Source organism: Mytilus galloprovincialis, chromosome 1 (assembly GCF_965363235.1).
Source record: "Mytilus galloprovincialis chromosome 1, xbMytGall1.hap1.1, whole genome shotgun sequence".
Taxonomy (NCBI): Eukaryota; Metazoa; Mollusca; class Bivalvia; order Mytilida; family Mytilidae; genus Mytilus; species Mytilus galloprovincialis.
Genome location: NC_134838.1, coordinates 101,419,849 through 101,445,014, shown reverse-complemented (window position 1 = coordinate 101,445,014; position 25,166 = coordinate 101,419,849). Strand labels below are relative to the sequence as shown.

The 25,166-nt window shown below is 31.0% G+C and overlaps 1 protein-coding gene across 3 annotated transcripts in view; it reads right to left on the bottom strand.

Moving 5' to 3' along the window:
- Window positions 1-25,162, bottom strand: part of LOC143047539 (uncharacterized) — a 28,537-nt gene extending 3,375 nt beyond the window's left edge. The window contains exons 1-13 of one of the 3 annotated variants that reach the window (XM_076220605.1): window positions 25,076-25,162; window positions 18,105-18,273; window positions 17,213-17,382; window positions 16,485-16,666; window positions 15,972-16,069; window positions 12,823-12,874; window positions 12,484-12,633; window positions 8,983-9,020; window positions 7,340-7,444; window positions 6,040-6,088; window positions 4,972-5,139; window positions 1,249-1,529; window positions 374-559 (exon numbers count right to left, since the gene is read on the bottom strand). In XM_076220605.1, the coding sequence (XP_076076720.1) occupies window positions 374-559; window positions 1,249-1,529; window positions 4,972-5,139; window positions 6,040-6,088; window positions 7,340-7,444; window positions 8,983-9,020; window positions 12,484-12,633; window positions 12,823-12,874; window positions 15,972-16,069; window positions 16,485-16,666; window positions 17,213-17,382; window positions 18,105-18,248 (1,623 nt within the window). In that variant the 5' untranslated portion in view covers window positions 18,249-18,273; window positions 25,076-25,162. Of the gene's footprint in view, window positions 1-373; window positions 560-1,248; window positions 1,530-4,971; window positions 5,140-6,039; window positions 6,089-7,339; window positions 7,445-8,982; window positions 9,021-11,393; window positions 11,418-12,483; window positions 12,634-12,822; window positions 12,875-15,971; window positions 16,070-16,484; window positions 16,667-17,212; window positions 17,383-18,104; window positions 18,274-25,075 lie in introns of all 3 variants that reach the window. The other 2 variants (XM_076220613.1, XM_076220620.1) reach the window with 2 other exon arrangements.
- Window positions 25,163-25,166: the final 4 nt, after the last annotated feature.

Below are 25,166 nucleotides of genomic sequence, written 5' to 3'. Positions count from 1 at the left end.
AGGGTAGGAATGCCCTTTACTGTTAGGAGTCGAAATGGAAATTTCCGCTACTATTAGCATCAAATTGGTTAAAATAATTATCCTTACCACTATATTTGGGAAAAATAACGTAATTCTTCAAAATCAGTCAATTTTTTTTGTTGTCTCAAATAGTGTACATTTTATCGTCATGCACCTAAAATTACTGTTAACTTCATTTAGCAAGAATTTTTACCGTTAATTGTGATGAAAGTACCTCCATAATCACCCTCAGACATGCACAGTTTTTTCACACAAACATGAAAATGGATACTGAGGGTACTCCAATTGTCCCCCTTGATGCATACAAAGAAAACATTTGAAACCGTTACTTTAGACTATAACTAAATCTTACCCAAACATAGAATGTAGCTGCACCAGCTGAAACATCCCTGATTTCATCTAGTTCATACTTCTCCATTAATGCTTGAGCTCGTTTAGCATCGGTAACATTAATCTTATCAGGTTTACATTCAATACATCTCCTCTTCAATCCCTCTTTACCAGTCTTACCAACCAATGCTTGAACTGTCTTCCATATCTTCAATGAAAGTTTTAAACATTGAATTAAGTGTATTAAGGCATTTATTTTTTTATTGTCATATGTCTCCTTGTCAAAATTTATTGATTGATTGTCTTTTGTCTTATGTCCAGTGTCAAATAGTTCATGCATGTTCAGGACAAGGTAAAATTCAATATAATTGAATAATAGGCTAAAGTATGTGAATTTAACATCAACCACCCCATACATGTATCAAACTTTTAGGCTGAAGTGCAATCAAACAATGGACAAACAACAGTAATTTAAAATTTTAAATTAAACTGCTTAGCTCTGAAAACAAATTTAACAATAGATGATATCTGTCAGACATACATGTGTTTCTTACGATGATTCTATAAAGCAATAGTTTACATATTATTCTAAATATTGAAACAAAGTGAAACTGCAGTGAGTTATTGCTCCAATTTTGTAACCTCACTCAGACTTTGAAACAAGTAGCAGAAATAAAAGCATTAGAAGTTTTTTATGTGTGCATACAGTGAAGAATTGATAAATCATATCCCATTTTTCATTACCTAATCAGTGATCTGATCATTTTGGTGGAAATTAGAAGGAAAATTTAATCTGTGTACATAAATTGCAAGTATACATACACTGGCTTCATAATTATTGCCAAAATTTTTATCACACATTATCAGAAAAAATCTTATTAACAAATTTATAAGAACCTTGGTTTCCTTTTCTTTGTGACCTAGTAACAGGAATGTAGATGTCATGACAGTATGTACGACTTGAGGTGGACTTTGGTAACTTCTTATTTCAGCTACTGTGGATTGTTTCAATTGGAGGATTTCATGTCTAATACGTTCTAATCTTCTAAGTCTGGTCAGTAATTGATTAGCTTCCAGGAGCTCCTTAGACAATTCCACTTCAAATCCATGTTTCTTCACAGTTTCTATTGCTCTGGCAAGTTCTTCAAGTTCACGGTGTGTCATTGCCCTCTTCAAATCTGTTAATAGACAATAAAGTGACTAATTTACATTCCTGATTTTTTTATAATCCATTTCACAATAAAAATTCAAATAGATTTGAGATTGGAAATTTGGAATGAGACAAGAGACAACAATCCGACCAAAGAGCCAAAAAAAAAATCAGCCCAAGGCTACTAATGTGTCTTAAACTCAGCTAGAAAATCACAGACCAAAGGTGGGCTTCACCTGGCCTCTAAACAATGATGTATACTAGTTCGGCAAAATGGACACCACACAAAACTCCAATGTATATAAATGACAGGATGTCATTTAATTCCGTAAATAAACTTACCGTAATATTGCTTTGACAAATGAAATAGACCACAATAAAAAACATTAAACATCATTATAATATTTGAAAGAATTTATCTAAAATGTATAGTGTATTAATTGAAATAGTTTAAAATAAACTGACCGAATATCAATTGAAGCTACATTTAATTCATCTTAGTGTTTTTACAATACCCTTTTATGTTCTGTGTATCAAAACTAGAGGCTCTAAAGAGTCTCTGTCGCTCACCTTGGTCTATGTGAATATTAAACAAAGGACGCAGATGGATTCATGACAAAATTGTGTTTTGGTGATGGTGATGTGTTTATACATCTCACTTTACTTAACATTCTTGCTGCTTACAATTATCTCTATTTATAATGAACTTGAACTTGGAAAATGTTAGTAAAAATTTACAAATTGATAAAAATTGACTATAAAGGACAATTACTCCTTAGGGGGTTAATTGACCATTTTGATCATGTTGACTCATTTTTAGGTCTTACTTTGTTGAACATTATTGCTGTTTACAGTTTATCTCTATCTTTAATAATATTCATGATAATAACAAAAAAAGGCAAACTTTCCTTGAAATTACAAATTCAGGGACTGCAATCCAACAAACGGTTGTCCGATCCATCTGAAAAATTTAGGACAGATAGATCTTGACCTGATAAACAATTAAACCCTGTCAGATTTGCTCTATATGCTTTGTTTTTTGAGTTATAAGCCAAAAACTGCATTTTACCCCTATGTTCTATTTTAAACCGTGGCGGCCATCTTGGTTTGATGGGCAGGTCACTGGACACATTTTTTAAACTAGATACCCCAAAGATGATTGTGGCCAAGTTTTGATTAATTTGGCCCAGTAATTTCAGAGGAGAAGATTTTTGTAGAAGATTACTAAGATTTACGAAAAATGGATAAAAATTGACTATAAAGGTCAATAACTCCTAAAGGGGTCAACTGACCATTTTAGTCATATAAACTTATTTGTAGATCTTACCTTGCTGAACATTATTGCTGTTTACAGTTTATCTCTATCTATAATTATATTCAAGATGATAACCAAAAACAGCAAAATTTCCTTAAAATTACCAATTCAGGGGCAGCAACCCAACAATGGGTTGTCCGATTAATCTGAAAATTTCAGGGCAGATAGATCTTGACCTGATAAACAATTTTACCCCATGTTAGATTTGCTCTAAATGCTTTGTTTTGAGTTATAAGCCAAAAACTGCATTTTACCCCTATGTGCTATTTTTAGCCATGGCGGCCATCTTGGTTGGTTGGCCGGGTCACATGACACATTTTTTCAACTAGATACCCTAATGATGATTGTGGCCAAGTTTGGTTTAATTTGGCCCAGCAGTTTCAGAGGGAAAGATTTTTGTAAAAGTTAACGAAGACGGTCAACGGAAGCAGGACCAGGTGAGCTAAACTAGAGGCTCTTAAGAGCCTGTGTCGCTCACCTTGGTATATGTGCATATTAAACAAAGGACACAGATGGATTCATGACAAAATTGTGTTTTGGTGATGGTGATGTGTTTGTAGATCTTACTTTACTGAACATTCTTGCTTCTTACAATTATTTTAATTTATAATTATAATGAACTTGGCCAATTAGTTACAGAGGAAAATATTTTGTTAAAATTTTCAAAAATTTACAAAATTTACAAAATTATTAAAAATTGACTATAAAGGGCAATAACTCCTTAAGGGGTCAACTGACCTTTTTGGTCATGTTGACTTATGTGTTGATCTTACTTTGCTGAACATTGTTGTTTACAGTTTATCTCTATCTATAATAATATTCAAGATAAAAACCAAAAACAGCAAAATTTCCTTAAAAATTTCCAATTCAGGGGCAGCAACCCAACAACCAATTATTGGATTCATCTGAAAATTTCAGGGCAGATAGATCTTGAATTGCAAAACAATTTAACCCATGTCTGAATTGCTCTTAATGCTTTGGTTTCAGTTATAAGCCAAAATCTACATTTTACCCCTATGTACTATGTTTAGCCATGGCAGCCATCTTGGTTGGTTGGCAGGGTCACGGCACACATTTTTTTAACTAGATACCTCAATGATGATTATGGCCAAGTATGGATAAATTTGGACCAGTAGTTTTAGAGCAGAAGATTTTTGTAAAAGAATAGAAAAAATTAGGAAAAATTGGTAAAAAATGACTATAAAGTGCAATAACTCCTTAAGGGGTCAACTGACCATTTTAGTCATATAAACTTATTTGTAGATCTTACCTTGCTGAACATTATTGCTGTTTGCAATTTATCTCTATCTATAATAATATTCAAGATAATAGCCAAAAAACGGTATAATTTCCTTAAAATTGCCAATTCAGGGACAGCAACCCAACAACCGGTTGTTAGATTCGTCTGAAAATTTCAGGGCAGATAAACAATTTTACCCCCATGTCAGATTTGCTCTAAATGCTTTGGTTTCAGAGCTATAAGCCAAAATCTACATTTTACCCCTATGTTCTATTTTTAGCCATGGCGGCCATCTTGGTTGGTTGGCCGGGTCACGCCACACATTTTTTAACTAGATACCCCAATGATGATTGTGGCCAAGTTTGGTTTAATTTGGCCCAGTAGTTTCAAAGGAGAAGATTTTTGTAAAAGCTAATGAAGGACGACGACAGACGACGGACGCAAAGTGAGCTAAGTTGAGCTAAAAAGGGATAATCAAATTGTTGCAACTTTTGATGTTGGTATCAAGATTTAAGGCATGGAGGGACGACAGGCACTTTTTAACCACTTGTAATATAAATTTTAATTTTATTCATACTTCTTACAAAATTCTTTTTCCCAATTAATTATCCATTCCCCATGAGTTTCTGGAACAGCCCTTCCTTATTATATATTATAATATAGTTAGTGCAATTGTTCTCTTTTTTTCTCCTCCTTCAATATTTCAAATTATGCATGGATATTAGCAATTTTTATTTTTGATCAATCTAAAAAGAATTATCATTGCTTATAATGTTGTACTCTTTATTATTGGAAATCTTACATTGATCACTTAATATTTCATTTTCATGTTTAATTTTGGCCTTTCTTTCTGAGGCATCAAGTGACCAAAATCTTATGTAAGTATTATGTCTGCAATCCTAGTATAGTACCTACCATCTCTACAACCTATCTCCTTCAGTAGTTTTTCAGCTTTTATAAGATCCATGTCTTTATCTTCCACTTTTTCAGTCTTAAACTCATTAATGGTGTACTTAAGTTTGTATGTGTCTCTAGTTTTCATAGCTACTTTCAAGTCATATCGTATTCTCTTGTGACGTAAACCTGGATAAAACATAAGTTACAACGTGCATTTATGGCTTATGATATTTAAAAAAAAATGCATGCAGTTTTTATTAACAAATAATTTCTTTAGAATAAACATTTTACTATCAATTTGAAATTTTTCCATCTTCCTTTCATTTCCAGTGTTAGATTTGCTTAAACTTCAGCAGAAAACCAATCATAAAATTGTTTTGACTCACTACATAAATATTACAACTGAGATACATCCCTTCCTCACCTTACTTTGGGATTGCCATACATTTGCCCTTGATTAAGGCAAAATCCATGGACAACAAATCAATTTAGTGTGCAAGTATTTTTATCAAATTTTATCAAGCAAAATTTTCAACAAAAAAAACCTGCAAATTCTCAAAAATGTTTCCACTAATCAACTAGAAAAGCATCTCTCTGTCAGTTATATTGGTTCTTTTAATGAATAAATCATATACCGGTTAAATTATTTGAAAAAAAAATCAAGTGTTTTATCTTTTTCAAAAGACCATTGCTCCACTGAAGACTATAGTTTTATTTGCCCACATTGAATACACATTTGATTTATGTAAACTATTGCCAAATTCCATCAGGACCACTTGACCACAAAGAAGCTATATCTTACATTTAAAAAGACTGATTTAATATATTTCTCAATATCTTTCCCAAGGATAGGGTGAAGTGTCTTCAATATACACATGAGGTTTTTAAGATACTAGACAATTAATGCATTTTCAGAGATGATCTGATCACATTAACAACCAGGTTAAATCTGGGAAATGTGGGATACTTTGTGATAGGGAGAACCAAACTAGACTACTGTCTGGCAGTTCTAAATAGTGCTCTATAATTTCATAGAGAAACAGGCTTCCATGCAACCCCTTATTTCAAACCCTAATGATTTCTTACGTCTCTGATCCTCTTCATTCTTAGCATTCTTCTCCTCTTCCTTTGCATCCTAAAAAATTGAATAAATAATCAAATAGTACTGCATCCTAAAGTATTCAATAAATAATCAAATAGTACTGCATCCTAAAGTATTCAATAAATAATCAAATAGTACTGCATCCTAAAGTATTCAATAAATAATCAAATAGTACTGCATCCTACAGTATTCAATAAATAATCAAATAGTACTGCATCCTAAAGTATTCAATAAATAATCAAATAGTACTGCATCCTAAAGTATTGAATAAATAATCAAATAGTACTGCATCCTAAAGTATTCAATAAATAATCAAATAGTACTGCATCCTACAGTATTCAATAAATAATCAAATAGTACTGCATCCTAAAGTATTCAATAAATAATCAAATAGTACTGCATCCTAAAGTATTCAATAAATAATCAAATAGTACTGCATCCTAAAGTATTCAATAAATAATCAAATAGTACTGCGTTCTAAAGTATTCAATAAATAATTGAAAATTACATCTATTCAATTGACTCTTTTAAAAAAATGCTTTAATTTGATTCCTGAGCTGGTTTTTCTTGAATGTATCATAATTGTTTATAAAAAAAAAACGATAATTCTTACACAAGGGTTAAGACATTTTATAATCACTAGTAAAACCATAAAAGTCAGTAACTTCAGTGCCATCAACATTTTTCACAGAAGTTGTAAGAGAAAACCAATAAAATGTTAAAAAAAATATATAAATTTAAAACTTTTTGTTAAGGATCACCTCAATTTACCCCTTATAACCCAAAAACTGAAAATTTGTGTCAAATTTAGAAACAGATTTATGGCCTTTTTTAAAGAATGCTCAAATTGCATCGAAATCTGATCTCTTGAACTTCAAAGCTATTGAAATTAAAGTTGCACCACAATTGCCAGGATCAATGTCAGACCTTACTTATTTCTTAAAAAACATTGCTGTTAAACTTCATAATAATCTGTTAATTATATCCAAGTAAAGTTAGAAAAAATCTTTGTGTTTGAAAAATACAATGCCGGGGCAAATGAAATATGTATATTTTTACATATATAGTACACAAGTTATAATTCAACAGATATATAACTGTGTTTGATTGTATTGCATGCAAGGACCTCATGAAAAGATTAGAATGTTGTAACTAAGTGTGATCACCCTCACTAAATAAAGAATTATTAAATTTTGGTATCATTATAAAAATTGTCAACAAAAAGTAATGAAGGTAGCAGAGTATGCAATACAAGAAGTAAATTGTATGAAACTGTTGACTTACTCTTGCAAGTTTTTCCACATCTTTATATAATTCTTCTTCTTCCTTCTGTCTTCTCTCCCTCTCTAACCTTTGCTTTTCTTCCAACTCTTTCAATCGTCTTAGTTCCTGGAAATTATAAAAAAAACTTATGTGTTGGTTGTATAAAATATGCAATATTAAATGCAGCATTCTAAAAAGTTTGAAAAGATAGGTCCCTATTTACAAATCTTAACCACAGCCCATTTAACATAAATTGTAAGTCACATCTTCAATAGAAGGAGTGTAGCAATGAAATATCTCTGGTTTATGAATAATAGCACAATAAAGCACTTTCGAGCACAATACTGACAATGAAAAATGAAATTTGAAAGTAATTAAAAGTATTATGGATGACATATAAAAGTGCCCAAAAATTATTTTCAAATGAACTAATTATGTACTTTGAGCTTGCTTACATGTGACTGTTGGCATTCTATTGAATATAATTACTTTCTTTTAGTTTTAGTTTTAAATTCATGCTGATTTTATTCAACTATGATTTTAATTACTTCACCATTACCTGAGCTTCTAGACAGAAAGACATATTTATAAATTGCAAAATAAGTAACCTAACAAATAACTCATTGTGATTTAAATTGAGTATTGTATAAGACACAGGAATAATAAGATATCCTTGTTGTACCAACACATATTCTTAAGAAATTATCTATTACAAACACAAATTTAAAGCAAGCCAGCTTGATGTACATAGAGATAGAGAACAATGGTAATTCTATATTCTATCAAAATTTGTTCATACAAAAATAAGATGTGGTATGAGACAGTTCAACACCACTAGATGGAATAGAAACTAACAAATATAGTAACTGTACAGCCTTTAACAATCAGAACCAGATGCTCCGTAGGGCACAGCTTTATATAACCGCAGAGGCCGAACCTTGAACAGTTGGGGCAAGTATGGACACAACATTTAAGCTTGATACATCTCTGAATTTGGATTGTGATTAAGTAGTTGACACAACATAGATTTCTGACACATAATGAATGTGGTCTAATGAAATTTTTTTTTTGCTTTTGAGCAATTCACTTTGCTGTTGAATATTAATCCTCTCAAAAAAATTTCTGAAATCTGAAATGAGAAAAGTCCCCCCCCCCCAAATTATATTTCACCTCCCCCTTTCCCTTATTCCAAAAATGATCTCAATTCAAATTCCTAATGAAATACTTATACACTACTTTTTGTCCTGACACTAGATAAATGCTTGTTTTGGGCCCCTTTGGGCCCCTAATTCCTAAACTTTAGGGACCATAACCCCCAAAATCAATCCCAAGCTTCCTTTTGTGTTTATAAACATTGCGTTAAAATTTTATTGATTTCTATTTACTTATACTAAAGTTATTATCCGGAAACTCTCCGTCTTAGGACGAAGCTGATGATGACATACCAATATACGACCGCAAAAATTTTTGCAGTTGTATAGAAACACATACTGCATACTCAGGTATAAAAAGCACAGAAACTCAAAGGACAAATGTAAAACAAGAAAAACAAGAAAAATCATAGAGAAGGACTTAAAATGGGTCCAAAATGTTCTGCTTTGACCCAATTAAAGTGCATATAAGAAATGGCATGCATTAGTTCCTATGTTTATTAAAACATTTACCTCCTCTTCCCGGAGTCTTTCCTCTTCTTTTCTTCTTTCTATAAAAAAAAGTTTAAAATGACCATTCAGTTAAATTACAACCTTTCTAAAAAAAAGTCAAGAAATCACTGATGAAATTATAAATATAAACAATATTTTCATATACCAAGTAAATAGTGTTCAAAGAATAATAACTGAAGATGAAACTTATATATAACAAAGTTATTTTACCATATTTGTTTGCATTTGTTATCGATCTCAATTTATCTAAAATGTTTAAACTAATGTTAAAATAGTTATTTAATAAAATCGTGGTTGTCTTTTCAAATGATTGTTTAGTATTGCGAAAATAAGAAAATAGCATGCACACAGGACAGTAAGTGGAACTGAAATTATGGAAGGTAGACTTGTATTGATTGGAATTTACCTGTAGCTTAACCTAAAAGTATGGCCATATTGAGAACACCTGTTCATCAACAAATACCTTGTGGAAAGTTTAAATATATATTTTCTATTTAACTGTATTGTCATGTTGCCTGCTCTTTGGTGTTTAACTTATATCTCTTTTCAAACAAATTTTAATTGCAAATGAGGGTACCCAAATTACACAACATGCACCTACGCTGACAGGTTTTTTTTCACCTATGTTTATTAATGACACAGAAAAAAAGCTTATCTTTTGTGTTTATTTTGTAGATGTATCTTTATTTATTACAGGTATATAGTTCCACCAATTTAATTTTGAATCTATAAGGAATCATTGAAACATGTCTGAACCTACCTCCATAAGATCCATGATTTTGTAATAAAGAGTATTTGCATCAATGCTGAAAATTTGCCTTTTTGTGGAAGTTTCCACACATTTTACATTTTCAGTAAACACTTTATATGTTGATATATACTGTGAACATTTTGTGTATATCTATTAGCAATGTTAAAGACATGCATTATGTCAAATAATAAAGACACAAATTGTTTAGTCTCTTAGAAAACTTGTAAGATTTTCCCAGTTATTTTTGCTGAATGCTGCAATTTTGGAATTTTTATATTTTTTTACTATAACTGAGAGTAGTAAGAACATGAATAAAAATTAAAAATATTAGTTAAAAACTATTCCAAGAAATAGCCACATATAAATGTAAAATTGAAATAAACACATTACAAATAGTTGTCCAGGTTAATAAAAGTAGTTTTGAGTAATAGCACAACAAACAAAACAATTTTTTATCAGAGAAATCAAAGATTTAATGTTATACCTTTTTTGCTGACTGATATATTAAAACATTATTTTTAAAGCCTTTTAACTTACATGAAATTTAGTGCCAACAACCACAATAATGATTAATCAGTAAATCAAAAACATCTGTACACCCATGACAATTTGCAGACATTCATGTGAAATCACTGCCTTTGCTAACTAATATACATTAGTTTTTTTTTTAAGGATTAATTTACATGAAATTCAAGTGCCAACAATCACAATGATCAGTACATTAAAAAATCTGTACACCCATGACAATTTGCACAGACATGCATGTGAAATCACTGCATTGGTACTGAACCTATATCATTTTGTATAACTATTCCTTCTTCTAACTGTATGTCATGCTTCTCTATGGAATAATAAGTAGTACATTACTTCTGTATAAATAAGAACCATAAATATGTTGGGAATTTAGGAATAAAGAATAGGTAAATATGAAATTAGAAAACTGAAAGAAGGCTAATACTGTAAAAATGTTTGATTGATAATTTATCAGCAAAAACCACACTTGATAATACCTAAAACAGTGAAACCTACCCATACCTGATCATACCTAAAATCAAGGGTGGGTAATAAAATCACCCCAGGTATTTTACCATTGGTATTTACTAGTGCAAAATACTTCTCAATTGGTCAACACTGGCAAATACTGGTCGATTGAAATTTTCATGTTTTTTTTTACTTTACATCATAATTTAGTATTTAGGCTAAAACAGTGAAACCTATCCATACATGATCATTCCTAAAAAAATTAAATCAAAAACCTGTAATGCTACTATATCATATCTTTAAACAAATATTTATGATAAAAAATCTGCAAAAATAAATTTAACTTGACATATTTTTCTGTCTAATGTTTTTTTTAAATAATGTTGTAAGCTTGAAAAGTATGAAATTCGACCAGGTTTTATATAACCAAGAAATTAATATTGCAAGCAAAATAAATAAGTTACATGTAATAGAAATTGTTAAAAAAAAAACATATACAGCTTCAAAAAAAGATATGAGACAATTGTATTAACAAATTCCCTAAGAATTCATTTAGAAATAAGTTGAAGAACTGTAGAGTTTGAAGACCTTATATGACAGTTGTAAGAATAATAAATCAGTTTTATAGATAGACAAGCAAACATCTAGCTAAGATATACTCTAATTATATGCTCCACACCTTTTTCTATCTGTCTATTGTAATCTTAAAACAAAACATGCAAGTTTTAATATATTCAATAGGTAACACACATATAAATTAATGTATTTATCAATATCAAACACCTAAAAAAAAGGCCCAAAGATATGCACTTCATGATAAAACCTTTAACAAGTGAAGAATATCTTTCCTTCATTCGAAAATGTTTGTATCTGGCATGGAAGCATAGCACTAAACTTTGTGTTTTCCTATAAACTAAGGGGGCATCAGTGGTGATATGTTGTTCTCTCCTGCTTCCTCCACTGATAACATCTGTTTGCCATGATACAGGCATGGGTTTGAAAGTGGTGTTAAACACCAATAAATAATATAAAATAAGGAATTGGTTTTGCTCATTATCTAAGGACAAAACCTGTAAGGGTTTGCTTGTTGTCCATTGGGCTTCAGCAGAAAGTTGTCTTATTTACAATCATGCCACATATTTTAATTCTCTATAAAAGCTAAACTGCTAATACTTCAAAAAAATACTTCATCAAAATTATGTTGGATTATGTTGAATAAGGCCCAAAAATATTATATCTGAATTTTCATTTTTGAAAAAAAAACCTTTGAGCTAAAAGGGGGGTAGTGGTAAATGGTGTTTTTCAATGGAAAAATTGTTAGTTAGTTGGAAATTAGAATTTTTTATTTTTTTTTATTATTTACTAAACCATACTATGCCAAGATTTTAGTAATGACTAATAAATCAGGCTGAGTTAGTAAAAATGCTCGCAATCTTTACTTTGCATATGAGACATATTATGTACTTTTTAAACTTGTTTCTCAACTTAGTGCTTATAATTGCAAGCTATGATAGCAGAACCACAAAGCTTATATAAAATCTGTGAAAATCAAATATAAATATAAAGTGAGTTTATTCATTCCATCAGTCCTTGGCTTCACAAGAATTTCAGTAATGGTGTTCTGTGATAACCTTATCACTATATAAGAGTGAATAGCCATTGTCACAATCACACACAGTCATGCTTGGTGATTTAATTCCTATATCTTTGTGTCACCAGCTTTTAATGCATTCCCCTATAAGCCTTTATGTCACAATCTCAATCCAAACCTCTTTCAGAAACCTCATCATCATCAGAAGCATTGTTATCTTCAGGATTGAAATCAGTTTCATCAGCATTGACAAATATTTTAGCAACTTCATCGTCAGCCTCAAGCTCTTCATCTAAATCAGCTTCTGCAGACAGTGCCCTTGATTTTTCTACATTTGTCCAAAACTTTCAGATTTAAAATAATTATCTGTATTACAATTTTGTTGATATTTCAATGCTATATTGAGAAACTCTTGTAAAAAGTAATTCTAATGACTTCCCTTTGTTAGTCAAATGTTAAAATACATTGTATAAAAAACTATGTAAACATACACAATATTTAACTTCTATGTTCTTACCTTCATCATCATTTAGTTTCCTGATACGTTCTCCTTCTAATCTTTTGTTTTCCTGTAAGGAAAGTGAAAATTATCTATTAAACACAGTATGTATCATCAAACAATGACATAACATATTCTAAATACACATGTGCTAAAAAATATGTGCACCATTCTATACACCTATGTTCCTTATTAAAGGCAATCTTAATCACAAAATATAAGGTAACACATAATTTCATCATTTGACCAGTTGCTTCGCAGGGCGCAGCATTATACGACCGCAGAGGTTGAACCCTGAACGTTTGGGGCAAGTATGGACACAACATTCAAGCTGGATTCAGCTCTAAATTTGGATTGTGATTAAATAGTTGACACAGCATAGGTTTCTGACACAGAATGAATGTGGTCTAATGAACTTAAACAAAAAATTTTGCCTTTGAGCAATTCACTATGCTGTTGAATATTAATCCTCTCAAAAAAATGTTTGAAGAAATTTTCTTTTTATTTATGAAATCTGAAATGAAAAAAATTGACCCCCCAATTTTTTTTTCACATCCCCCTTTCCCTTATTTCAAAACTGATCACAATTCAAATTTCTAATGAAGTTTGCAACAATAACTACTCATTTAAATACATCATAAAATATTAAAATGTAAAAAAAGTGCTTGTTATTACTGAATGGTAAAGATTGTTTTAATCTATCAGTTGGTAGTAAAAGTGAATATACATTGTATATTGTATAAAACAATGATTTAAGTTGATTCAACTACTTTTCTGGACAAAGAAAGATAACTCCAATTGAAATCCAATTGGAATTTCTTGCTATTGCACAATATTGTGCAATTAGATATTTCTTGCTATTGTGCAATACTGTGCAATTGAAAATGTTTGCTATTGCACAATACTGTGCAATTGAAGATTTCTTGCTATTGCACAATACTGTGCAATTGAAGATTTCTTGCTATTGCTGAATACTGTGCAATTGAAAATTTCTTGCTATTGCACAATACTTAATATAATAATTTTTGATCCTGATTTGGACCAACTTGAAAACTGGGCCCATAATCAAAAATCTAAGTACATGTTTAGATTCAGCATATCAAAGAGGCCCAAGAATTCAATTTTTGTTAAAATCAAACTTAGTTTAATTTTGGACCCTTTGGACTTTAATGTAGACCAATTTTAAAACTGGACCAACAATTAAGAATCTACATACACAGTTAGATTTGGCATATCAAAGAACCCCAATTATTCAATTTTTGATGAAATCAAACAAAGTTTAATTTTGGACCCCAATTTGGACCAACTTGAAAACTGGGCCAATAATCAAAAATCTAAGTACATTTTTAGATTCAGCATATCAAAGAACCCCAAGGATTCAATTTTTGTTAAAATCAAACTAAGTTTAATTTTGGACCCTTTGGACCTTAATGTAGACCAATTTGAAAACAGGACCAAAAATTAAGAATCTACATACACAGTTAGATTCGGCATATCAAAGAACCCCAATTATTCAATTTTTGATGAAATCAAACAAAGTTTAATTTTGGACCCTTTGGACCCTTTATTCCTAAACTGTTGGGACCAAAACTCCCAAAATCAATACCAACCTTCCTTTTATGGTCATAAACCTTGTGTTTAAATTTCATTGATTTCTATTTACTTAAACTAAAGTTATTGTGCGAAAACCAAGAATAATGCTTATTTGGGCTCTTTTTTGGCCCCTAATTCCTAAACTGTTGGAACCAAAACTCCCAAAATCAATCCCAACCTTTCTTTTGTGGTCATAAACTTTGTGTCAAAATTTCATAGATTTCTATTGACGTAAACTAAAGTTATAGTGCGAAAACCAAGAAAATGCTTATTTGGGCCCTTTTTGGCCCCTAATTCCTAAAATGTTGGGACCAAAACTCCCAAAATCAATCCCAACCTTCCTTTTGTGGTCATAAACCTTGTGTTAAAATTTCATAGATTTCTATTCAGTTTTACTAAAGTTAGAGTGCGAAAACTAAAAGTATTCGGACGACGGACGACTACGCCGACGCCAACGTGATAGCAATATACGACGAAAAATTTTTCAAATTTTGCGGTCGTATAAAAATCTGAGTCATATATGACCTCTTCAAGAGGACGCTAACTAAAGAAGCCAGAATAAATGTAACAAGTACCAACTCAATGAACTGAATTTAGTTGATTATAAACAATTATTTTGATTATGCTTTTGACACAGAAAGTGCCAGTTACCTTTACATAACATTTGTTATTGACAATAATATTACTGTGAAAGTACTTTAATTCGTGGGTATCAATTTTCGTGGTTTGAGCAATATTTACATGTTCGTGGGTTTTTAAATTCGTGGATTTTAGTTTTCTTAAAACAAATAAGTTTACTTATAAATCGTGTTTTAGAGGGTTTTTCACGATCACGATCGTGCAATCGTGACAAAGGGTCAAAACCGTGTAATACACGCCTAAATCGTGAAAGTTGGCAGGTAATGTAATAAAGGAAAAATTGAAGCCTTTAGAAACGAAGGTTACAAATAGTCTGGATTGAAGGAAATTGCAAAGTAAACATTGACCCGTGTAATTTCAATTGTAGTGATAACACTAATTAACCAATGATAAAGTGATCAACAGATTAAAGACCATGAAAGGTGTTAATTAGGCCATAAACATGTCACCTAAAGAAAACAATAACATATACGAATGCTATACACGTATCATGAATTGTCAAATAATTCTTATCAAAATCAAGACCGGCATGACATTTTTATTTTTTATATGTACGAGAACTATGAGGATATAACATGAACACTTTATCATACTAGCAAATCAATAACGGAAATCTGACTTTCATCGATTAAAAACAAAAGTTGAACGTTTTAGGTTTTTAAAGATTGAATAGGTATAATCCTGCATGCGGTTGTAGTTCTGTGACTGCTATTAAATTATGCTCAGATTTTGCGCTATTCAATATGTTCTCTTAGACTAAATCATATCAGTAGTCAAACCTACTGATAGGGATCTTTCCATGTCTTGATTTGGACAATAGTTGTTTTATTTCGTTGGACACTTAATTTCGTGGATAAAGTCATCCACGAATTCCACGAAAATTGGTACCCCATGAAGAAAAATACTTTCACAGTACTAATAATGGTGTATCAAACCTCATCTTTTCTTCTTCTTTGTTCTTCTCTTTCTTTCCTTAGTCTCTCTTTCTCTCTTTCAATTTCTTCATCTGCCAATCTTTGTCTCCTCAATTTAGCTTAAAAAAACAATCAAATACCGACCAATTGCATTTGTACTTAACTTTAATCTGGATGGTACTAAAATTGTATACAATGGTATTGTAACTTATTTATAGATATAATTTAAGGATATAAATAGTGCATTTTTACTTTGCTGAATTCATGCATCATTAGATGATTAAGCACTGCTTACATTTTCAGAGCATTCACATTTTTTTGGGGAGAAGAGGTATGTTCTGTGTGGTATATTTGGTAGATTGTTTTTTGTATCTTTGTATCTTTTTGATAATTGTATTTTCTGTTATTTTTTTACTTGTATTTTTTTTTGTTTTGTCCTGTTGGTAGCTTCTTACTTTTAGAATTCAATTCGGGATTTTGTAAACAGCATAAATATAGTAATCTGAAATCATAACAAAAATTTCCTTTGCTTACCATCTCTTTCCTTTTCAGCTTCATTCTGTTCATCCAGTGTCTCCATACGATTTGGTATATCACATAACATAACTTCTATCTCTGCAAATGATACACCACTCCCTGGGGCAGGGCGATGGGTAACAAAATATTCCCACTTCCTTTTAGAAAAATATTTACCATGTACTGCTTGCACCATCCATCTACAACAAAGAAATTTATGTAAACACTGGTTTGGAGAATTGATTTCACCACAATAAAGATTTGAAAATTGTTAGAATTTCATCCAACCAATCACAACACATGAATATGGTTGTTTTCATGGTATTTAAGGAAATTCTTAAACTGAAGAAGGTGTTTTCTGTATAGCAATGATGCCAGATATAACTAATTATAGCAGTATTTATCTATATTAGTTTTACTTTTTAGTTGGTATCTGAATATCACAATAATGGGGGATATTCAGAACCTTGAATACTGAATGTTGAAGGTAAATTTTAAGGAGTAATGAATATGACAAAAATTAGTTACACTCTATATAAAACATGTTATCATCTTAAATATGTAATAGTTCCCACTGGACATTAAGCAGTAAACTTTGATAAAATTTCAATACTAAATAGACTTAACTTCATGGTCTAATTGATTGGAATAACCCTATGAAATCAGAATCCATTATTTATTGTTATGCCAAGGAGAAATGATTAGCAATGTCTAATCATTCAATCCCTATTACAGCATACATGTACCTGGCCTTATCCTCTGATATACAATCTGTTTGATTCCTGTCTAACATGGAGAACTCCCATCTAAAGTCATTGAGTAGAAAGTAACGTCGATCCAGCTCTTGCAACAAGTTGTAAAGCTCTGACATGACACAGCTCCCAGTGACACACACATACTTCATTGCTGCAACAACCTGTGGACAGTTTATAAAATGAGGAATGAGTTAACATGCTCTTTATAGCTTGCTGTTTGGTGTGAGTCAAGGCTCTGTGTTGAAGACCGTACTCACCTATAATGGTTTACTTTTACAAATTTGAATGGAGAGTTGTCTCATTGGCTTTCATACCACATCATCTTATATCTATATACATTTCTTCAACATACTAATCATTTACATTAAGATTCTGTTCTACACCCGGGTGCTTAGTTAGTAGTAAAGGTACACAAATACAAAGTTTAATGTTGTTGTATTTTTCCCTTGGACATACTAACCCCTTCACAATTGTCCCTACTTTTTTTAGGAATATTTTTTTAAATCCATGGGGAAACAGACCTGTACTTCATGCAAGTACATTAATTTAAGCTGTTTAGGTAAATTAATTGCTAAGAACTTTCCTCTAGTAACTATGAGCAATTATTAAAACAATATAGTACTAACAAATATGTTTCTCTCATTAAAGAGTTATATTTTTTTAGCTCATGATATAATAATTATCACATTGCTGTTTTATGATATCATAAATGGACAGTGTTTATATTTGTTTGATAAATTTGTACTGGCTCTCAAGTTGATGTTTTCCTATATTTTGATAGAGAATAACAAATGTTGAGAAATTTTAAATGTGTTGGGAGGTCTTCCTTGACAGCGCATTTATAGGTACATTTAAATAGTAAAGTTTCAATTTTTAAAATTACCTGTGGTAAACTGACACTTCCCATTCTTAGATCACCATATAACATCTGTACTTGGATAGGTGTTAACTCATCTTTTGCATGATGGTCATATTGACTAAACACTTGCTTTAAAACATCACTCCTATTCGTCAGTAATTCACCCATGTTTATCAATTTTAACAGTTGTTATCTGAAAATTATTATTTATTAGAGTAATTTTAAACGAAATGATTCAGAAAGGATATAGTTACGATACTGATGTCAAGTCATTAAGGATTGCATATTTTTGTAATTGATATTGTTTCACTGATACGGTATTAGCCTCGGAAACAAACACATTTCTAAAACCAGTTGTTGTCATGATACGGGTTATGTTCTTCTCATATATTTTATGATGGTATGATACTTACCCACAAACGGGAGAGATTGTACCTTATTTTTATATGATGAAAACATAATCTTTCGAACTGAGTTTTACTGTGTATATTGCTAAGCGTTTCTTTATTCTACATTGGCTAGAGGTATAGGGAAGGTTGAGATCTCACAAAACATGTTGAACCTTGCCATATTTTTGCACTGGTCCCAAGTCATGAGCCTCTGGCTTTTGCTAGTCTTGCATGTTTTTTAATTTTAGTTCATTTATATGTTTTGGAGTTTGGTGTGATATCTAGTGTTTTTTTTAGTTTTTTTGTGTTTTAGTGTTTTAACACCACTTTTAAGCTAGCACAGCATTTAGGCTATTTCGTGGCGGTCAGTTTTTATTGGTGGAGGAAGTGATTACAGTAGTTACTAATTAGACCACTTGGCAAACGAGCCCTCTAAACATTTATAAACAGAGAAACATGTTTGCCCCCTAAACATTTATAAACAGAGAAACATGTTTGCCCCCATCAACACAATGGGATCAAAGGTTTGGATACTGTGGATGATTTTTGGGTAACTGACTCCACCACATACAACTATTCTAACTAAGACCAAATATGTTTCAGATTGGGATCATTTGTTTCTTTTTTCTTGTCTAGTAACAATCCTCTGCACAAGCATTCTCTTTTACCAGCATTTTCATTTTTGTTTGTAAAAAAAATTTATGTCATAATAATATTTAACATTTCAAACGCCCATACTTTCTCTGACTTTAGCGTGGTTTATCGCTTATCCAGGCTGACTCGGCCGCTTGAACTTTTGACGCATACAACAATCACTTTTCAATTGTGGCATCAGATATTTTGTTTTATGACATCAAAATTTTACGGGAACCTGTGTGATATCCAGTAATGGCGGACAAATAGCGATAAGGTATATAGCACTGTGCACAGACCATCAAACTTTAGCGTAGACCGTCGCACTTTAGTTTGACCATTATGTTAAAGAAAAGGTCATTTCTGGAATCATGTCTTTCACCGGAAAAGATTGCCATTTTTGCATGCCTTTATGACAACATTTACTAGATAGAAGGCATGCCTGTATCCCTGCTTTGTTAAAAGTTTACAGCACTTTCATAATTGTCATTCTGTAGGGTACTGTAGTATAGAAATAATTAATGTTCCGTAAGTAAATAATTGTAATAGCCATATAAATGAGGGAGGGTGACCATACTTTTAGATTATAATTTCACAAATATTTTGTGCAGCATAAAATTTTAAAAAAATCACCCGTTTGCTCAAAATGTGTTGGAAATTTCTATGCAGGCATTTGTGTCACATGGCGACAGAAGTCACATGTCAGACAGATTCGTCTGAAAACCGTATCATGAAAGGTAAACAGACAGAAAGTCAAAGGAAAAAAAGTCACAGGACATAAAGTCACAAATTTGGTAGGACAAAAAGTCACAAATAATATGTTGACAAATGTTTGAATATTATTGAACAATACAAGACTAAACATAGGAAAGTTTATGCTGCATTTATTGATTTAAAAAAAGCCTTTGATACGGTATGGCGAATTGGATAATTTCATATACTATTAACACATGGTATTCCAAAGAAAATTTTTAACATAGTTTTTTCAATGTATACCAAAATAAAGAATAGAATAAATTTTAATGATGGTTTAAGTACATCTTTCATATCTGAAAGAGGTGTCAAACAAGGCGATATTCTAACCCCTTTGCTATTTAATATTTTTTTTAATAATATTGTTGAAAATTTTAAAAACAATAGCACAGACCCTGTGCTAATTGGTGATAATAAGATTCATTGTTTGTTATATGCCGATGACTTGGTACTATTGTCAAGTAGTCCAGAAGGAATACAATGTAATCTTGACACTCTCGCTCAGTTCTGTTCAGATTGGAAGCTGGAAGTAAATTCTACAAAATCAAAAGTCCTAATATTTAATTCTAACAGCAAATCATTTCAAAACTTTTTTACTAGCAACAAATATTATATTGAGACAGTTGATAAATATTGTTACCTTGGGATAACTTTAAAATGCAATGGTAAATTTAACCTTGCCTCCAATTTATTGATGGAAAAGGCTAGAAAAGCTCTATTCAAAATAAAGAAATCTCTTAGTCATAACAATTCATGTAGACTTTTAGAAAAACTTTTTGATACAATGGTACTTCCAATCTTATTATATGGAAGTGAAGTTTGGGGTATTGAATCAATTCAAAATAAACAGCTGCGCCATGAGCGCATGATACGCCCGATGTCTTGTGTGAAAATTTTATGCAATTACCATTTATTGTTTTTGAGACACGGCGGGACATGTGAACCCCCCCCTCCTCACCCTGTCATTTTTTTACAAATATCACTAAAATAAAATTTTGAATGAAACCAAAAAGTATACAGATCTTTAAATTAGTATAACAAAGAAGTGTGTACAGTTTCAAGCAATAATCATAAATTTTTTTGAGATACGGCGCGACATGTAAAAAAAAACCTCCCCTTATTTACAAAATACTCAATAACTCAAAAATAAAATTTTGAGTCATCACCAAAAAGTATACAGATCTTTAGATTAATACAACAAAGAAGTGTGTAAAGTTTTAAGCAATAATCATAAATCGTTTTTGAGATACAGCACGACATGTAAAAAAACACTCCCCCTTTTTTACAAAATACTCAATAACTCAAAAATGAAATTTTGAATCATCACCAAAAAGTATACAGATCTTTAGATTAATATAACAAAGAAGTGTGTAAAGTTTTAAGCAATAATCAAAAATCGTTTTTGAGATACGGCGCGACATGTAAAAAAACCCTCCCCCTTTTTTATAAAATACTCAAAAACGAAATTTTGAATCATCACCAAAAAGTATACAGATATTAAGATTAATATAACTAAGAAGTGTGTAAAGTTTTAAGCAATAATCAAGAAACGTTTTTGAGATACGGTGCGACATGTGAAAAAAAACACACCCCTGTTTTAGTTACAAAGTGCCGTAACTCAAAAAGTTTAAATCTTATTTTCACCAAAAAGTATACAGATCGTTTGACCATCATAAGAAACAACTTTATTAAGTTTCATGAAATTTGGATAAGTCGTTCTCAAGTTACGGTGCGACATGTTTACGCCGGACAGACGGACAGACGGACGGACGGACGGACGGACAGACGGACAGACGGACGGACGGACAGACGGACAGACGGACGGACGGACACCGGACATTTGTATACCATAATACGTCCCGTCAAAATTTTGACGGGCGTATAAAAATACTGAGAATGAACCATATGAAAAGTTTCATATAAAATTTATGAAGAAATTCTTGGGGTTCACTGTAAAACTTACAACTATGCATGTCGCAGTAAGCTTGGTAGACTCCCCTTACAGGGATGGAGTAATTAAGTGTAATGCATTACAATTTTCCATGTAATTGAATGTAATGTGTAATTAAGCATTTTTTTAATTACATGTAATGGTAATTTAATTAATTACATTGAAAAAAGCATGTAATGCTCAATTACTTTTGAATTACATTTCAAATACATGTACTTTTTATGGCGTTAAAGATAAGGATTTGGATGTAATAATATAAATTGTAAAATTATACTCTTTTTTCAAATATTGATATCACATACTTTTTTAATATTTGAAGACTGTAATTTATACTGAAGTTTTTATATTATTAATTTGACCTAAAGAATTTTTTAATAATTGATTTTTTAATTTTAATTTAAAAAAAATGTGAGGATCATATACTAGTGTTGTTCAGTTTTTAAGAAAGATCTTTTAACCAAATAGATTTATAAGTAACTAATCAGCTTGTTAAACAAAAACAAAAAAATGTGTCACTGTTAAAAATATTTCTTAGACAGTTCATTTAGAATTCAAAATCACTGCACAAAATCATTTTGTCAAATTATTGTACACAAAAAGGATTCTAGATATAAAAATTAACAGCTGTAAAAACAAACAGCAATTAGTCAGATTAAAATGTCCAAGGGCAATGTCACTGTTACATGTATTTTATCTAATTAGCAAAATATTGCTAATATTTAGACATTATATATATATACATTGTTTGTACTAAAAAAAAATTTCAATATTGTGACAAGCACACTTTTTGATATTTCAAAAGAAAAAATATATATTTTTCATTTATTTATAATATATCTTTATTTATATTATGTTTAATTTAAATGATTTCTTTTCTGAGATGTCAAAATACCACTTGATGTATTGGCAAGTTAATAGGAACCAATTCCCTCTCCTCTCAATATGATGAACTTCCATGTTCTGATCAAGCAATATCTGCCACATTAGCCCCTGTCTAAAGACTATTTAGAATTCTTGTCAGACCAGAGAGATTAAGACTAAATGACAAAACATTTAAACAACTAATGATTATCAAAAGCAACGCTTAAACTATACTTTCATGAATATTTTACACATGCATTATATATGATATTGAGAATGGAAATGGGGAATGTGTCAAAGAAACAACAAACCGACTTTAGAACAGACAACAGCAGAAGGTCACCAAAAGGTCATGTATAATATTGCTAAAAAATATCATGATGAAATGTAATGTGTAATTTAATTAATTACTTTAGTAAAGTAATTTTAATTTAATTAATTACATTTCAAAAACAGTGTAATGTGTAATTGATGTAATTGATCATTTTTACAATGTAATGTGTAATTTAATTAATTACATTCCAATGTAATTGACCCCAAGTCTGTCCCCTTAAAAGTTAAAATTTTGTTGTCTTCCATGAAATTTTTAGATCATTTAATCTCATCTAACAAGATCTTAGCTCATGACATATTCATTCAAACAAGAGAAAACAACCTATGGACAAGTAATATGAAGAAATGTATCCATAATCTGGGTTTCTCGTATTTAACATCTTTTAATGTACCTATTACACCTATATGCTTGCTCAAATAAAACAATATTCATAACCAAATTTTACAAGAACAGAATTCATATATTATAGAATCATCAAAATTATCATTTTTTCAACATTTTTGTTTTTCAAATAAACGTGCACACTATGTTGACCAATTGAATATGTTGAAAGATAGGGCACCTTTGGCAAAACTAAGGCTAAGTGCACACAATCTTGAAATTTAAAGAGGTAGATACATGAAAGTTAACAGAGAAAAAAAGTTGTGCAAATTATGTCATAAAAAAAATATAGAAGACGCAAAACATTTTATCTTGCCCTGCACAAAATATGAATCACAAAGAAATAATCTTATATCAAAATTGTCCAATTTTAAAAATTATGACAAACAATCCAAAACTGAGGATGAATATATCAAAAAACTACTTAATAGCAAGTGTAGAAAAACACTTAGATTAATATCATCTTTTATTAATCAATCATTTGAATTAAGGAAAAATGTGCTTATAAATGAGTAATATGAACAATTTGAAGCTATAACATACAATATACTTATGTCAGTAGTCTATTCTTATAATTTAACCTATATATATTGATATTATTATAACTGCACATTTCATTGTCCGAAATATGCCTATTGATATTCCATGTAATATTGTTTAATTGCTCCATCATTACTATTTGTATACTATTATTTGTATGGGCCATTGCCAATTATTGTAATTGAGTGTGTGCCAATAAAATATTTGTATTTGTATATAAGAGAAATATCTTGAAATATCTACTTTTTAATATGGCGCAGTCCGGTGTATCCACACACCTAAGACTTATGACTTCACTCCATTCAACTGATAAAAACAAATAAATGGATAATATTGTGTGAAAGGTAAAATGCCGAAATCGATAGGTCACTGTGAAAACTGTTAAAATATGGAAAAATAAAGGTTGGCAGGTAGGTGAAACTTACATAAATGAAGAGATAAATGAAAAATGAACAGATTGATGCCCGATTTATATAATTCCAAGGCCGTCAGTCGGCATCAGAAGCGACGAAGCAGCGCATCTATTTTGGGTGGGCAAATATCCACTTTTTGATATGGGACAAGCTCTGACGTCCCACGGCCCCAGCTTGTCTGGCAAAACAGCCGTTGGACGTCAGAGTAATCTTGGACTATTATTAGATTTACTTTGATATTTTTTTGATCAATTTGGTTTACAAAGTTTGATTTTTTACAATAGTTAAAGAGAAATACAAAAATATTTAAGCATTTTTTATTCAAAGAAAATATTCAGAAAAAATGAATTGTGACTTTTTGCAAGGACGTATGTTAGTTATACGTCCTTGCTTTTTGTCTGTGACTTTTTGTCCTGTGACTTTTTGTCCTGTCGAAACTGGCCTATCCAAAATCGCACTTTTAATAGAGTGCTACATATACATATAGAAATAGAGTGGACTCGTCTGTGGCCAAAACCGTCAAAACGACTGTGGCCGAACGGATTATTAAAGTGGCCAAATCGCCTATGCCAGCTCTAGCCAAAATGACTGAGTCTGTGGCCAGTGTGGGCGAAGAGGTTTTTGTGGCCGAAACGTCTCAAAAGCTTTACAAAAAATATACAGAAACTATTTAAATACGAATTAAGATATATGACTGTTTTCACAATTTAAAAGAGCTGACATTTGTGTATTATATCAACCTTTCTAATCCATGTTCTCAATATTCTGTCAAACGTCAGCCATTTGTAAACAAATCGCTAATTAAAGACCATTCTGCAAAATCAGTTTTGA